The sequence below is a fragment of the Oncorhynchus gorbuscha genome, linkage group LG01 (genome assembly GCF_021184085.1).
Source record: "Oncorhynchus gorbuscha isolate QuinsamMale2020 ecotype Even-year linkage group LG01, OgorEven_v1.0, whole genome shotgun sequence".
Taxonomy (NCBI): Eukaryota; Metazoa; Chordata; class Actinopteri; order Salmoniformes; family Salmonidae; genus Oncorhynchus; species Oncorhynchus gorbuscha.
The window spans coordinates 98,817,500-98,835,383 of NC_060173.1; the positions used below are offsets into that span (position 1 = coordinate 98,817,500).

Sequence of the window (17,884 nt, forward strand, 5' to 3'; positions counted from 1 at the left end):
TTTTTCGTGATATCCAATTGGTAGTTACAGTCTTGTCCCATCTCTGCAACTCCCGTACGGACTCGGGAGAGGCGAAGTTCGAGAGCCATGCATCAACCGAAACACAACCCATCCTACGAAACACGACCACATTGCTCGTTTAACCCGGAGGCCAGCCGCACCAATCTGTCAGAGGAAACACTGTACAACTGGCGACCGAAATCAGCATGCATGTGCCCGGCCCACCACAAGGAGTCACTTTAGCACGAGGGGCATAGCAGTCACTACAGACCCTGGTGCAACCCCAAGCTATGTCACAGCCGGCCAAACCTTCCCCTAACCCGGACAATTTTGCACTGCCTCTGTGGATTGAACCCGGGTCTGTAGTGATGCCTCTAGCACTGTGATGCAGTGCTTTAGACAGCTACACCACTCGGGAGGCCCAGTTTTGATGAAGTTAAAGAAACGAGATGATGGTGGGCGTAACTGATCTAATGTGAAATCTCTAATCTCTCCACAGCCGTACCCAGTGCACCAAACAGACCTGATGTACTGGATGTGACTCATGAAGGAATGACCATCACATGGCAGTCACCAGAAGAAGATGGAGGGTCCCAGGTGTCTGGATACATAATTGAGCGCAAAGAGGTCAGATCTGAAAGGTGGATGAGCATCGTTAAGAACCCAGTCACCATGACCAGATACAGATCATCTGGTCTGTGCGAAGGCAATGAGTATGAGTTCCGCGTGATCGCCCTGAACTCAAGAGGCTCAAGCAAACCCAGTATGGCATCTAAAGCAGCTATCGCCATGGATCCCATTGGTATGTATCTGTAATCCTCTACCTTGTTTGTCATGCCCAACATTGGAATAGGCAGTAAATTAAGTAATTATTATTTTTTACTATTTTGCAATGTGTCATTCAACTCAATGATCTATGGGTCCAATTCCGCTCGAACTTAGCACCCATTTTCAAAGATGTATGCATAACCACAACTATTCTATTTGTTGTCTTTATCTAAACAGAGCCTCCTAGCACACCACAGTTCCCCATGGTTACAGACACCACCAGAACCTCTGTGTCTCTGGCTTGGAGTCCTCCTGAGGAAGAGGGTGGTTCCGTCGTCACTGGTTACCTGATTGAGATGCAGAAGGTGGACCAGGTGGAATGGACCATGTGCAACACGACACCCATAAAAATCTGTGAATACACTCTGACACACATGCCTCAGGGAGCTGAGTACAAGTTCCGTGTGATGGCCTGCAACGCTGGTGGACCCGGAGAGCCAGTCGAGATCCCAGGAATCGTCAAGGTTATAGAAATGCTCGGTAAGAGATTAAATATGTGTTTAGAGTGCCATGAAGAGCTGTATTTTGTATTTTGCTTTTGAAGCTTGTGTCAAATGTGAACTAATCTAATGATGTTTGTATGATTCATTTCAGACTATCCTGACTACGAACTGGACCCCAAATACGAGGAAGGCTATGTGGTCAGACAAGGAGGAGTCATCAGGCTGTCTGTGCCAATCAAGGGTAAACCAGTCCCTATCTGCAAGTGGACAAAGGAAGGCCGAGATGTGTCTCACCGAGCTATGATCGCCACCAATGATGATATCACTGAACTTGTGATTAAAGAAGCTCACAGAGACGACACCGGAACATATGACCTGGTGCTAGAGAATAAATGTGGCAGAAAGGCTGTCTACATCAATGTTAAAGTGATTGGACGTCCAGACGCACCGGAAGGTCCCCTTGAGTTTGATGATATCCAGGCTCGCTCCGTACGAGTCAGCTGGAGACCTCCCTCTCAAGACGGTGGCTCTGATATCCTGGGTTACATCGTTGAACGGCGTGAGGTATCAAAGGTAGCATGGTACACTGTGGACTCAAGAGTGGTGGACACAGCTCTGGTGGTCAAGGGGCTGAAGGAGAATGTTGAATACCACTTCAAGATCACTGCTGAAAACCAATTTGGTGTGAGCAGATCTCTCAAATCAGATGAATGTGTCACTCCGAAGACACCCTTGTGTGAGTATTATTTTTATATTCATAATTATTTTTCTGCAAATGTGAAATGTGTTATTGTGTTAATTATCATTCCTCACTTCTTCTATTTACAATTATGCAAATATTTGTTTGTTTACAACAGCTCCTCCAGAACCTCCAATCAACCCACCAGAAGTTATGGATGTCACAAAGAGCACTGTTTCTCTCTCTTGGGGCAGACCAAAGGATGATGGTGGCGCCCGCATTTCAGGATATTACGTTGAGAGGAGAGAGGTGTCCACAGAGAAGTGGGTGCGTCACAACAAGACACACATCACCACTACAATGTACAGTCTCACTGGACTCATCCCTGATGCTGAATACCTGTTCCGTGTCGTGGCACAAAACGACATTGGTCAGAGTGAACCTGGACCAGTATCTGAAAATGTTATATGCAAAGATCCATTTGGTAAGTATATAATAGGTCTTTATATTATACATTTAATAATATATATAAATAATACAGTACTTTAAAGATGAATGATTGCAATTTCATTGTTAACTCTCTCTTTGGATAGACAAACCCGGTCAACCAGGTGAGATTGATATCATCTCCGTTGCCAAAGACTTTATCACTATTCACTGGCTGCGGCCAGAATGTGATGGTGGCAAAGAGATCCTGGGTTACTGGATTGAATTTAGACAGGCAGGAGAAAGTGCCTGGAAGAAATGCAACAAGGAGCGTTCCAAGGACAGACAGTTCACCATGGGTGGTCTGATGGAGGCTACAGAGTACGAGTTCAGAATCCTTGCAGAAAATGAAACTGGAATGAGTAGACCTCGCAGGACTGCCATGGGCATCAAGACTAAACTGAGCTGTACGTTGGTGTAATATTTTACTTGTCAATTATTATAAGATACTGTAAGTGCCTTACATTATGAACATCAGTACAATGCATCATTGTTTTTCACTTGAAATAATGTTAATTCTCTGATTATATTTCAACAGTGGGAGAGGCTCCTAGTCTCAAGGAAGACATGGCAGATGTCATTGCAAAACTTGGTGAATCAGGAACTCTGACATGCCAGATTATTGGACGTCCCCTTCCTGAAATCAGATGGTACAGATATGGCAAAGAGCTGATCCAGAGCCGCAAGTACAAGATGAGTTCTGATGGTCGCAACCATTCACTGACAGTAGCCACAGATGAACAGGAAGATGAGGGCATGTACACTTGCAGAGCTGTCAATGAAGCCGGTGAAACAGAGTCCAGCGGCAAGCTGCGCTTGCAGGCTACACCTGCTTTCCACCCTGGATTCCCATTGAAGGATAAATATACTGCAGGGTGTGGAACAAGTCTTCGTCTCCATGTTGTCTACATTGGCCGTCCAATTCCTCAAATCATGTGGTTCTATGCAAAGAAGCCTCTCAACGCTTCTGAAAATGTGATCATTGAAAATACTGAGAGTTACACTCATCTGGTTATAAGGAATGTACAGCGCAAGACAAACGCTGGAAAATACAAGGTGCAATTGACCAACAAATTTGGAACTGTTGAAACCATACTCAAGGTTGAAATTCAAGGTAACAGTTTGTTTCCACAACTATTATTGCGATAATATCATTGGTAATTTTTATAAACTGAACCAATTTTTTTGCTTTGTTTTCAGATAAACCTACCAAACCCGAGGGGCCTATTGTTGTTGATGCTGTGTTGAAGAGTGCAGTGATCATCAGCTGGAAACCACCGAAGGATGACGGTGGATCAATGATCACCAATTACATTGTGGAGAAACGAGAAGCAAAGGAAGGCGAGCAGTGGCAACTTGTGTCATCGTCAGTCTCAGGAAACACTTGCAGGATTCCAAATCTGATTGAAAATGCTGGATACTACTTCCGTGTTTCTGCTCAGAACCAATATGGAGTCAGTGAGGCACTTGAGGTTCCAAGTGTTCTCATTATCAAGAGTCCATTCGGTAAGTATTCTTGCTGACAGTGATAAATATAGCAAGTAGATCATGTTTACTGTAACGATTAAGAGAATAAGGCACTTCTATAAGATCGATCTCATTGTTTGTTCCTCAGAAAAACCTGGAATTCCCATGCAGCCTGTTGTCACAGAAGTGACCAAGGATTCTTGTCTTGTGTTCTGGAAACCACCAAAAGACGATGGAGGTGCAAAGATAAAGAACTATTTCCTGGATAAACGAGAGAAGAAACAGAACAAATGGATCGCTTGTACATCCAATGAAATCCACGAGACACATTTCTCTGTAAAAGGCCTTCTTGAGGGCTTTGAGTATGAGTTCCGTGTGAAATGTGAAAACATGGGTGGTGAGAGTGGTTGGAGTGAGGTGTCAGAGGCCATCATTCCCAAATCAGGTCTCACAATGAAACCTCCTGTCTTCAGAGAAGAAATGAGACCAGACATGATTGTGAAGTTTAAGTCCAATGCTACATTTGTCACCAAAATTGTTGGACATCCCATCCCTGCCGTGAAATGGTACAAGAATGGCAAAGAAATTGTTTCAGATGGAATCAAAATCAAATTGCAAGAATTCAAGGGAGGCTATTACCAACTTATTATTGCTAATGCTGAGGACAGTGACACAGGTGTCTATCAAGTCAGGGCAACAAACCAAGGAGGATCTATCTCTACAACAGTGAATCTGACTGTTGAAGGTAAAAAAAATTGATAGGCTTTTGAAAAGATGAAATGTTGTGTTAAACATACATATTTTTATTTTAAAAAGTTTGAAATCCCTTACATTTCAGAACAAATGTAGGTCAGTTTGCATTTTATTTGCATTTGTTAAGAATTGATATACTCAAATAATTTATATTCTTTATCTTCTGTCTACTCCAGTTCCTGCCAAGATCCACCTACCTCTAGAACTGCAAGGCATGGGGGCAGTCCATGCTGTCAAGGGTGAAGTGGTTACCGTTAAGATTCCAATCAGTGGCAAGCCCGACCCTCAAATCCAATGGCAGAAGGGACCAGAGATCATGGGATCATCTGCCCACACTCAAGTGATTGTCACAAGGTCATTTACTTCACTCGTCTTTCCTAAAGGAGTTCAGAAGAAGGATACAGGTTACTATGTAATCACTGCCAAGAACCGATTCGGAGCTGACAAACAGACCATTGAAGTTGCCGTGGCAGATGTACCAGATCCTCCTAAGGGCATTAAAGTCAGTGAAATCACTAGAGATTCCATCACTCTAACCTGGAGTCCTCCTGAAAAAGATGGCGGAAGCCCTATCGTCAACTACATTATCCAGAAGTGCCCCACATCGGGTGACAGGTGGATCCGCGCTGGTAAAACCAACGAGCCTAAATACACCATGATCGCTCTGTTTGGCAAGACAAAGTACCAGTTCCGTGTCATTGCGGAGAACCAGTTTGGTCTAAGCGATCATTCTGAACCAACTGAGCCTGTTACAACAATAGAGGATAAATCTGTTATCAGAAACTACGATGAAGAAGTTGATGAAGCTAGAGAAATCACCAAAGAAGAGGCTCCACATTCATCAAAAATCAAGATGGTGGCTGCCCAGTACACAATATCTGAAGAGCTGGCACGTGCCGGAACATTTGGCGTTGTTCATCGCTGTGTTGAAAACAAGTCCAAGAAGACATTCATGGCCAAGTTTATCAAGATTAAAGGTACTGATCAGGAGCTGGTTGCTAGGGAAATTGAGACACTCAATCTTGCTAAACACAAAAACTTCATGTACCTACACGAGTCCTTTGACAGTTTGGAAGAAATGGTCTTGATCTACGAGTTTATCTCAGGCGTGGACATCTTTGAACGACTTGGCACAGGCAACTTTGAGCTCTCAGAACTGGAGATTGTTAGGTACCTGAGACAGGTGTGCTCAGCTCTGAAGTTCTTGCACAAACTCAACTATGCTCATTTTGAAATCAAACCTGACAACATTGTCTACACCACAAGAAAGAGCACAAACATCAAAATTATTGAAACGGGCCAGGCTAGATTACTGACTCCTGGAGAAAATATCAGAATCAATTTCACTGCACCAGAGTACTGTGCACCTGAAGTCCACTGCCATGGTCTTGTCAGCACTGCAACTGACATGTGGTCAGTTGGTGTGCTAACCTATGTGCTCCTCAGTGGACTTAACCCCTTTGCAGCAGAATCAACCACAAAAATGATTGAAAATATCTCAAATGCAGAATACATCTTTGACAGTGAGGCCTTCAAAGAGACCAGCATCGAAGGTATGGACTTCTGTGACAGACTTCTGTGTAAAGACCTGAAGAAACGTATGACTGCTCATGAAGCTTTGGAACATCCTTGGCTTAGGTTGAAGCTGGAACACCTCAGCACAAAGACTATCAAAACATTGAGACACAGAAGATACTACCAGACATTGGTGAAGAAAGACAGAGAGACAATCGTCTCAGCAGCGCGTGTTGCTTTTGGTGGTGGATTCAGGAGTTACAGAGGTTATGCAGTTGGCAAAGTCAAGATTGCGTACCCTGTAGAAGGTCTGAGAGCCGGTCCAGTCATGCATGGATCTTCAGAGGAAGGTGGGCATGTCAGATTTGTTTGCAACATTGAAAACTACGACGAAACCACAAAAGCAATTTGGTACTTTGGCACCCGCCAGTTAACAGCAAGTCACAAATATGAAATCAGCTACTTCAATGGAGTTGCTAGCATTTACGTCAAGGAAATTGAAACATCTGATGATGGTGTCTACAGATGCAAAGTTGTCAGTCAGGATGGTGAAGATAGCACCTATGGAGAACTCTTCGTTGAAACTGTGAGATGCTATCGTGAACACTTTATTGGACGCTCACTTACAAAGAAGAGAAAGCTTGATAAGCAAAGACTTATGCAAAGACCACCAGAGTTCACTCTGCCTCTGTACAACCGCGCTGCTTACATCGGTGAAGATGTTCGTTTCGGTGTAACCATAACAGTGCATCCAGAGCCAACAGTAACATGGTTGAAGGCTGGACAGAAAATCAAACGAGATGATAAGAAGTACACTTTCATTAGTGACAAGGGTCTTTATCAATTGATGATCCACAATCTTGAACTTGATGACGATGCTGAATATACTGTTATGGCCCACAACAAGTTTGGTGAAGATAGTTGCACCGCACGTCTGACTGTGACACCTCACCCTGTTAGTGAAGACACCATGAGGCCAATGTTCAAACGGCTGTTGGCTAATGTGGAGTGTGTAGAGGGCCATAGTGTCCGTTTTGACTTGAGGGTCTCTGGAACACCTGCACCAACCCTGAAGTGGGAGAAGGATGGCAGGCCATTGGAATTCAACCAACAAATCGCAGTTGTCCAAGAGGATGTAGACTATCACGTTCTGCATGTCAGAGAATCTCTTATTGAGGATTCAGGTCTTTACAAAGTTACCGCAACAAACTGTGTTGGATCAGTGTGTTGCCAGGCCACACTGAAGGTGGACCGCATTACATATAAAAGAAGAGAATATAAGAGTGAGGTGGAACAACAGAAGTATGTTCAACAACAAATTGACAAGACACTGAAAATGGCACAAAGCCTTTCCACCACTGAAGTTACTGGATTCAACCAAGTGGCTCAAGACGCTTTGAAACACGCTGCAGACATATACAAGCCAGGAGTGAGCACCAAACACTGCGAGGGTGAATTTGATATCACAGAAGAAAAACCATTCGTAAAGATTGAGGAAAGGAAACTTTGCATGCCATATAAAATTCCTGAGCCACGTGTCCATGATGCAAGTGCTCTGGATGAAGACCTGTTGATAAAACACTTTGTACCTTTGTCTGACATGAAGTGGTACAAGAAACTCAGAGACCAGTACGAAATGCCTGAGCGGATGGAGAAGATTGTACAGAAGAGACAGAAACGCATTCGTCTCTCCAGGTGGGAGCAATTCTATGTTATGCCCCTTCCTAGAATCACTGACCAGTATAGGCCTAGATGGCGTATTCCAAAGCTCACACAAGATGACTTGGAAACAGTAAGACCAGCAAGACGGTCACCTTCTCCTGGATCAGAGGCATCCTTCAGATCAAGAAGACGCTCCCTGGGTGATATGAGTGATGAAGAGCTTCTGCAGCCCATTGACGATTACCTCTCAATTAAGAAAGCTGAGGAGGAAAGGCTCCAACTTGACGAGGAGCTTGAACTTGGCTTCTCTGCCTCCCCACAAAGCAGCCCTGTCCGGTTCGAGTTATCTGCTCTGCGTCATGAAGCAAAGAAGCATGTTGCAAGAAGAGGAGTATCACAAGTAACCGAGCACAAGGTCAAGAGAACAGAAGTTTCACAGTTCATGAGGAGGAGAAGATCACTGTCTCCTACATACATTGAGCTGATGCGCCCTGTTTCTGAGCTGATAAGAGCTCCTCGCCCATGTCCTCTAGGGCCAGAGGAGATTGTGGAAAGGAGATCACCCACCCCTGAGAGGACACGTCCACACTCTCCCAGCCCCCCAGCTTCAGCTGAGAGATCCTCCCACTCATCCTCAAGATTTGAGAGGTCAGCCAGATTCGACATCATGTCCAGATACGAGTCAAGAAAGGCTGCACTGAAATCTGAGCGCAAGTACCAGACAGTGACCCAAACACCCTTCAGCCTCGACCACGCCCCACGTGTGACCGTGAGAATGCGTTCTCATCGCGTCCCATGTGGTCAGAATACAAAGTTCACTCTGAATGTCCAAGCAAAGCCTGAGGCTGAGATCCAGTGGTTCCACAATGGACAACTGATTCAACAAAGTGAGAAGTTCCGCTTCACAAACATGAGTGGAGTGCTATCTATACAGATCTGTGATTGTCAGGCAGAGGACAGTGGCACGTACCGTGTTGTTTGCTCAAACTCAAAGGGAGAAGCGTCCGACTATGGTATCCTTGATGTTTCTGAAGATGAATTCTCCACATATACATCACGTCGTAAAGATGAGGAGGCTCCACAACCATTTGTTCCTGATATCACAAAGACAGATCATTACCACATATCATCCTTCAAGGCTGCTTCCTCCTCAGCAACACACATGGAGGTGAAGGAAAGTAAATCAAAGTTAACTGAAATACGTGAAACATATGAAAGATATGATACATCTGAACGATTTGTATCTGCATCTGAAAAATATGCTGCATCCGCTAAGTATGCATCAACTGAATACTTAACATCTGCAGCATCCTTATCATCAGCATCTTCTGGAAAGTTTGAATTGACTGAAAGATACTTGTCGGGTGAAAGACATGCATCGTCTGAAAGATACGCATCATCAGACACATATGCTTCATCTGAAACAAAAATTAGGGCTATGGAGGAGTCAGAAGTTGAGCAAGTGACTGTTCATAAAGTCAAGTCGACTCTGGCAGCCAGAATAATAACTAAACCACAGTCTGTAACAGTTAATGAGGGAGAGACTGCTCGATTCACTTGCGACATTGATGGCGAACCAGCACCAACTGTTACATGGATGCATGAAGGACAAGTCATTGTATCCTCTCATCATCGTATGGTGTCAACCACGCAGTACAAGTCTACCTTTGAAATTTCCTCTGTCCAATCTTCTGATGAAGGAAGCTACACACTGGTGGTTGAGAATACTGAGGGGAGACAAGAGACTCGGTTTAGCCTGACCATTTTTAGAGCAATTGTTGAAGAGGAGTTTGTTGTCTCAGTGAAGACACCAGACCCTGGATTCAAGTCTCCTGAACGAGTAGCTTCACCTCCCAGTGTTCCCCCAACCCCTACCTCATCAATCAAGTCTCCTGAACCAATCATGTCACCCGCTAGTGGGAAGTCGCCAACCCCATCAATCAAGTCTCCTGAACCAATTACTTCGCCTCCAAGGGTGAAGTCCCCTCCCCCAGTCAAGTCTCCTGAGCCAGTCATGTCACCAAAGGGAGTGAAATCACCTCCCAGGATCAAGTCTCCTGAACCAGTTGTATCGCCTCCAAGGGTGAAGTCCCCTCCCCAGGTCAAGTCTCCTGAACCAATTACTTCGCCTCCAAGGGTGAAGTCCCCTCCCCAAGTCAAGTCTCCTGAGCCAGTCATGTCACCAAAGGGAGTGAAATCACCTCCCAGGATCAAGTCTCCTGAACCAGTTGTCTCACCTCCAAGGATGAAGTCCCCTCCCCCAGCTAAGTCTCCAGAACCAAAAGGAGTGAGGTCACCTCCCCAAGTCAAGTCTCCTGAACCAAAAGGAGTGAAGTCACCTCCCCAAGTCAAGTCTCCTGAACCAAAAGGAGTGAAGTCACCTCCCCAAGTCAAGTCTCCTGAACCAAAAGGAGTGAAGTCACCTCCCCAAGTCAAGTCTCCTGAACCAATCACTTCACCTAAGAGAATCAAATCTCCACTAACTGTGAAATCCCCAACTCCTAAAGCTCCAAAGATTGTCCAACAACTCACAGCCGAAAACTCAAAAGACAAAGTGAGAATGTCCTGTGTATCTGAAAGCAGCGTGAGAGAAGTTGTGTGGTACAGGAATGGAGTGAAACTGACACAGAGCAGTCACTATGAGTTCCACATGTCTGTGGATGGGCATTGTTCCCTCATTATCAATGACCTCTCTGAGAAGGACCAGGGAGAATACTCTTGTGAGGTTATCTCAGAAGGAGGAGTCTCTGCTAAATCTTCATTCTCATTTGTCGGCCAAGTGTTCCAATCCATCTACACTAAAGTCACAGCTTATGTGCAGCAACACATGGCCATGAAAGGTAAGTTCTGCCATAAAAAGTATTTTGATTAAACTCAATTCTGTACCAATTCTATACACGTTTGTACATGCATGTTTCAAGTGGTTTCTTGTCTCTTCGTCTATTTCAGTGAAAACCAAACAAGTAACAATGAGTCAAAAAGAGGCATCTATGGCTATGGCTTCCCATACAAGTTCAGAACAGGTCGTTAAGAAAGAAATCCACGGAGGAGCTCAGATGATGATGATGGGGGAGAGTGCTGCTCTTAGTAGCATGCAGGAAAGCTTCTCTTCCCAATCAGCCCACATGGCTTCTTCTTCTATGCACCAGGAGACCTCTTTCAGCAGCTCCAGTATGTCTAGCATGGCTGCCATGGCTGCTGAAATGCAGATGGAAACCATGTCTCTATCTAGCATGTCTTCCATGACATCTTCCCATACCATGAGCTCCAGCAGTATGACCGAAATGATGAGTCACTCTCACCTGGAGGGGTCCTCTATGAGATCCATTGCACAGGGTATGCTAGGTGAGTATCTCATACATGCGTATGGCATACAAGTCTTACAATGCATTATAGCCGCATTATAGGGCATTATACCTTCAGGCTTTAAACAAATAATGCTGCAAAGCTGCTACATACAGTTTTGGACTTGTAAATTAATGATATGTACCAATTGAATTTTGAAGAATATAACTAATAAATGCCTCATGAGCTTAGTTCAACTGTCATACCTCATCAGAATCCAAAATATAAAACTTGTTTTACTCCAATGTTTTTAAACAATGTAAGTGTAATTAAACACTATATCACTATAAAATATTGTAGAAAATATCATTTTGATATCATGGATGGTCATTCCTTGCATCCATAGTCTATTCATTTGAGAGTGGTTACATTTCTCCATCCCTCAGCTTTTTACCGAAACAGGGGAACATTTGAATTGTTTCAACTTCGGATTGCCCATTTAAGTAAAATATTAGCCATATTTGTAGTGGTGTAGTTGTCTAAGTATTTTTTTTTGTTTTCTCTTAAAGGTGCAACAGGTGCACCAAGAATTGAAGCTCTCCCAGAGGATATAACCATTGAACTTGGGAAGGTTCTCACCGTAGCCTGTGCTTTCTCCGGAGAGCCCACACCTAACATCGAATGGTCCCGCAGTGGAAAAACCCTACCTGGTGAGAAGCATGGCGGTAGGTTCCATATCGAGACCTCTGAGGACCTCACTACACTCATCATCACCAGTGTGAAAGAGGAGGATGCTGGAGTGTACACCCTCAAACTGTACAATGACTTTGGATCTGACACTGCAACAGTAACTGTAAGCATTCGATCATAAAATTTTAAAAACAGTCCAAATATTTCTATCCTCCCCTTTCCCAACTTCAATGCTTTTTATTTATTCATTTAACAAAAAATAATCTTACTTGATAAAGACCTGGATTTCTGTTATTGTAAATATGAACTATTTTTATACCAAACATGACATTAATTTATGCCAAACTAGACTAAAGTCTAAAGTTGTTATAAAATGTGCCATATTGGATAATTATGACTTAGGATTTTTGATCCATTTTTCTGTGACATGTACATAATGTATATAGCCGAATTTAACGGTTATGGAAAATGTATGAATTGTTATTTATGACAATATTAACTGAAACAAAAGGAACTAAATGTTTAACAGGAGAAAGTTTCACATGAAACGAATACCCTGAAAAACCTGAAACTAAACTCCGTGCCTCAACAAAAAGTTGAAGTCTTAAGATTTCCTCAACAGGTAGAGAGGTTCCCTGTTGAAGTTTATACTAAATCAGAGAGACGAGATGTTAGACACTGTATGTTATTACCTGCAGTGTTATTATCATACTCCTATGAATTGTAACATGATCATAAGACCCTGAGTGCTGTTTGCATAAACCCTCATGTAAGTAGCACAACTAGGTCTTGTGTTCAGACTGACTATGTCATAACCACCATTTTAATGACATGCTCAAGGTGCGAGCGGCCTGCACTTGAGCTGAAATGTTTTTTTGGGTGCTCTGTTTCTGGCAAATGACTGCTTGATTGATTTTCTGAACAACATCAACCTGGCCATTAAAAATTGAAAGTCCATCAGGCACTTTTTTTGCAGAATCAGAGCCATCTCTTGGAGGTTTGCTTGAGTGCGTTACTTTTGTGTGTTAGCTTTAGAATTTCACCTTGTCAGGTGTTAGGGCAAACATCAAGCAAGTGTACCACAGCGACAATACCTGCTGTGTTAAAATTAAAAGAAAACCAAATGTATTAACTGTTCTGCCCTGCACTTTCGTTTGATTTAAATTAGAATTGTAGAATGAAATGCAACCTCCCTTTGATTTAATAAAGCATGATATCAGCACTAAAATGTTTTATGATTTGTGTTCTTTATTGGTATCCAAGCATGTATTAATGTATGTATGTACACTATGTACTGTATGTATGTATATATACACTGAACAAAAATATAAATGCAACGTGCAACAATTTCAAATATTTTCTCGAGGTAAAGTTCATATAAGGAAATCAGTCAATTGAAATAAGTTCATTAGGAAGACCTCCTCTTTCCATGGCAAAAACTAAACAGGTTAAATCTACTTCAATCAGTATAGATGAAGGGACGGCTTTGAGACAATTGAGACATGGATTGTGTATGTGTGCCATTCAGAGGGAGAATGGGCAGGACAAAAGCGAGTGCCACTTATTATTAGGAATGTGTTCTTAATGTTTTTTACACACACTACATGACCAAAAGTACGTGCACACCTGCTCATCAAACAGTTCATTCCAAAATCATGGACATTATTATGGAGTTGGTCCCTCTGTGCTGCTATAACAGCCTCCACTCTTCTGGGAAGGCTTTTCACTAGATGTTGAAACATTGCTTCCATTCAGCCACAAGAGCATTAGTGAGGTCGTGCATTGATGTTGGCCGATTAGGCTTGGTTCGCAGTCAGCGTTCCAATTCATCCCAAAGGTGTTTGATTGGGTTGAGGTCAGGGTTCTGTGCAGGTCAGTCAAGTTCTTCCACACCGATCTCGACAAACCATTTCTGTATGGACCTCGCATTGTGCATGCTGAAAAAGAAAAGGGCCTTCCCCAAACTGTTGCCACGAAGTTGGAAGCTCAGACTCGTCTAGAATGTCATTGAATGCTGTAGCGTTAAGATTTCCCTTCACTGGAACTAATGGGCCAAGCCCGAACCATGAAAAATAGCCCCAGACCATTATTCCTCCTCCACTATACGTTGTGCATTGGGGCTGTTAACATTCTCCTGGCATCCCCCAAACCAAGATTAGTCTGTTGGACTGCCAGATGGTGAAGCGTGATTCATCACTCCAGAGAACACGTTTCCACTACTCCAGAGTCCAATGGCACAGAGCTTTACACCACTCCAGCCAATGCTTGGCTTTGCAAAAGGTGATCTTAGGCTTGTATGCGGCTACTCTGCCATGGAAACCCAGTTTATGAAGCTCCAGACGAACAATTAATGTGCTGATGTTGCTTCCAGAGGCAGTTTGAACTCGGTAGTGAGTGATGCAACTGAGGACAGACGATTTTTAAGCACTACGTGCTTCAACACTTGGCTGTCCCTACCACAATGTGGCTGAGCCACTTACAGTTGACCGGGGCAGCTCTAGCAGGGCAGAAATTTGACAAACTGACTTGCTGGAAAGGTGGCATCCTATGATGGTGCCATGTTGAAAGTCACTGAGCTCTTCATTTTGGCCATTCTACTGCCAATGTTTTGTTATGGAGATTGCATGTCTGTGTGCTCCATTTTCTACACCTGTCAGCAACGGGTGTGGCTGAAATAGTGGAATCAACTAATTTGAAGGAGTGTCCACATACTTTTGTGTTTATATACACTACCGTTCAAAGGTTTGGGGTCAGGTAGACATGTCCATGCTTTTAAAAGTGAAGCAGAGTTCCCCTGTCCAGTGTCTGTGTTCTTTTGCCCATCTTAATCTTTTATTTTTATTGGCCAGTCTGAGATATGTCTTTTTCTTTGCAACTCTGCCTAGAAGGCCAGCATCCCGGAGTCGCCTCTTCACTGTTGACGTTGAGACTGGGGTTTTGTGGGTACAATTTAATGGAGCTGCCAGTTGAGGACTTGTGAGGCATCTGTTTCTCAAACTGGACACTCTAATGTACTTGTCCTCTTGCTCAGTTGTGCACCAGGGCCTCCCACTCCTCTTTCTATTCTGGTTAGTACCCGTTTGCGCTGTTCCGTGAAGAGAGTAGTACACAGCAATGTACCAGATCTTCAGTTTCTTGGCAATTTCTCACATGGAATAGCCTTAATTTCTCAGAACAAGAATAGACATGAGTTTCAGAAGAAAGTTATTTTGTTTCTGTCCATTTTGAGCCTGTAATTGGACCCACAAATGCTGATGCTCCAGATACTCAACTACAGTGCCTTGCAAAAGTATTCACCCCATTGGTATTTTTCCGATTTTGTTGCATTACAACCTGTAATTTAAATTTATATTTATTATGGATTTCATGTAATGGACATACACAAAATAGTCAAAATTGGTGAAGTGTAATGAAAAAAATACCTTGTAACAAATAATTCAAAAGAAATTCAAACGGAAAAGTGGTGCGTGCATATGTATTCACCCCCTTTGCTATGAAGCCCCTAAATAAGATGTGGTGCAACAAATTACCTTCAGAAGTCACATAATTAATTAAATAAAGTCCACCTGTGTGCAATCTAAGTGTCACATGATCTGTTCTGAAAGGCCCCAGAGTCAGCAACACCACTAAGCAAGGGGCACCACCATGCAAGCAGCACTATGAAGACCAAGGAGCTCTCCAAACAGGTCAGGGACAATGTTGTGTAGAAGTACAGATCAGGGTTGGGTTATAAAAAAAATATCCAACATTTTGAATGTCCCACGGAGCAGCATTAAATCCATTATAAAAAAAATGGAAAGGATATGGCACCACAGAAAACCTGCCAAGAGAGGGCCACGCACCAAAACTCATGGACCAGGCAAGGAGGGCATTAATCAGAGAGGCAACAAAAATACCAAAGATACCCTGAAGAAGCTGCAAAGCTCCACAGCAGAGATTGGAGTATCTGTCCATAGGACCACTTTAAGCCGTACACTCCACAGAGCTGGGCTTTACAGAAGAGTGGCCAGAACATGTTTGGTGTTTGCCAAAAGGCACATGGAAGACTCACCAAACATATGGAAGAAGGTACTCTGGTCAGATAAGACTAAAATTTAGCTTTTTGGCCATCAATGAAAACACTATGTCTGGCGCAAACCCAACACCTCTCATTACCCCGAGAACACCATGCCTGTGGATGGTCAGGGACTGGGAAATAGGTCAGAATTTAAGGAATGATGGATGGCGCTAAATACAGGGAAATTCTTGAGGGAAACCTATTTCAGTCTTCCAGAGATTTGAGACTGGGACGGAGGTTCACCTTCCAGCAGGACAACAACCCTAAGCGTACTGCTAAAGCAACACTCGAGTGGTTTAAGGGGAAACATTTAAATGTCTTGGAATGGCCTAGTCAAAGCCCTGACCTCAATCCAGTTGAGAATCTGTGGTACGACTTAAAGATTGCTGTACACCAGCGGAACCCATCCAACTTGAAGGAGCTGGAGCAGTTTTGCCTTGAAAATTGACAACAATCCCTGTGGCTAGATGTGCCAAGCTTATAGAGACATACCCAAAGAGACTTGCAGCTGTAACTGAAGGCTCTACAAAGTAGAAGGTGACTCTACAAAGTATTGACCTTGGAGGGTGAATAGTTATGCACGCTCAAGTTTTCCATTTTTGTATCTTATTTCTTGTTTGTTTCAAAATAAAAAATATTTTGCATCTTCAAAATGGTAGGCATGTTGTGTAAATCAAATGATACAAACCCCCAAGGGGGGTGAATACTTTCGCAAGCCACTGTAGTTGAAAGAAGGCCCGTTTTATTGCTTCTTTAATCAGTACAACAGTTTTCAGCTGTGCTAACATAATTGAAAAAGGGTTTCTAATGATCAATCAGCCTTTAATAAAATGATAAACTTGGATTAGTTAACACAACGTGCCTTTGGAACACAGGAGTGATGGTTGCTGATAATGGGCCTCTGTACGCTTATGTAGATATTCCATTTAAAAAATCTGCCGTTTCCAGCTACAATAGTCAGTTACAACATTAACAATGTCTACACTGTATTTCTGATTAATTTAATGTTATTTTAACGGACAACAAATGTGATTTTCGTTTAAAAACAAGGACATTTCTAAGTGACCCCACATTTTTGAACGGTAGTGTATATATATATATATAAAACACAATACCTCATCATGTAAAAACAAAAATGACAACATATGTATAACCCATTACCTAATAGCCATGTAGAACGATGGAACTGATAACAAACGCAGCGTCTACTCAGCAATTCTAAATGAAGCCCTTTTGGATTCTGGCTGAACACACACACACAGATAGGGCCCGTATAGGCTGGACGAATGTAGCACAACGTAATATGAAGCTAAGCATGATTGCTGAAGAGAATACCTTCATGAAGGTACAAAAGTTATATATTCAAAGTCGACTCCACGCTTGATAAACTCCTATGCCAAGAAGAACATAAGAAGGACAAAAGAAGATGCCACAGTAGACACCTTCGTTGAGAGTCTTGTGGTTTCATTTGTTGTGGTAAGTGTGCACACATCCAGCAGATGGCATAAGTCTCAGACGATTCAGAGGCGAGGGAAAATTGCTTCTAATATTATGGCTGTTCCTGAAGTTTCCATCAACAGCATTTCACCCATATGGGTCTTCATCTTTGTTGTCAGCCTCTATTGACATTTTCCAGAACAATCTGGCTGAGGGCAGCCTCCTTGCAACACCTCTGAGGGAGTGTTTGATATCTCTGAAAGTCTTTCACCACCTAGAGGGGGTATTCATTGTAGCCTGTTATACCATTCAGCCACATGCTAAATCTCACAAATACCAAACAAAGGGAAGTATATCAAATTATTAGACAGGTCAACTGGAAATTGGAACATTACATGCTACATATTACATATTATTTTCCATAAGTGAAAAAATTTAACTGCATTATTCTGAAACTATTGGAAAATGCTTCACAACTTCTCTACTAAAACTACAGTCATGGCTGAACGGCTATATTTCCGTTGTAGTTTTTGGACTGTGGGGCCACTGGGATTGCTAAAATTGTCCCAAGTCTGATGCTCC

The 17,884-nt window shown here is 42.9% G+C and overlaps 1 protein-coding gene across 1 annotated transcript in view; it reads left to right on the forward strand.

Annotated features, from left to right (window-relative positions):
- The window catches only part of LOC123990012 (titin-like), a 181,279-nt gene extending 168,243 nt beyond the window's left edge, over positions 1-13,036 (forward strand). The window contains 11 exon segments of the mRNA XM_046290750.1: positions 500-802; positions 1,006-1,308; positions 1,423-2,007; positions 2,129-2,434; positions 2,544-2,843; positions 2,975-3,550; positions 3,637-3,942; positions 4,052-4,648; positions 4,833-10,673; positions 10,783-11,178; positions 11,688-13,036. Of these exon segments, the coding sequence (XP_046146706.1) occupies positions 500-802; positions 1,006-1,308; positions 1,423-2,007; positions 2,129-2,434; positions 2,544-2,843; positions 2,975-3,550; positions 3,637-3,942; positions 4,052-4,648; positions 4,833-10,673; positions 10,783-11,178; positions 11,688-11,989 (9,815 nt within the window). The 3' untranslated portion in view covers positions 11,990-13,036.
- Positions 13,037-17,884: the final 4,848 nt, after the last annotated feature.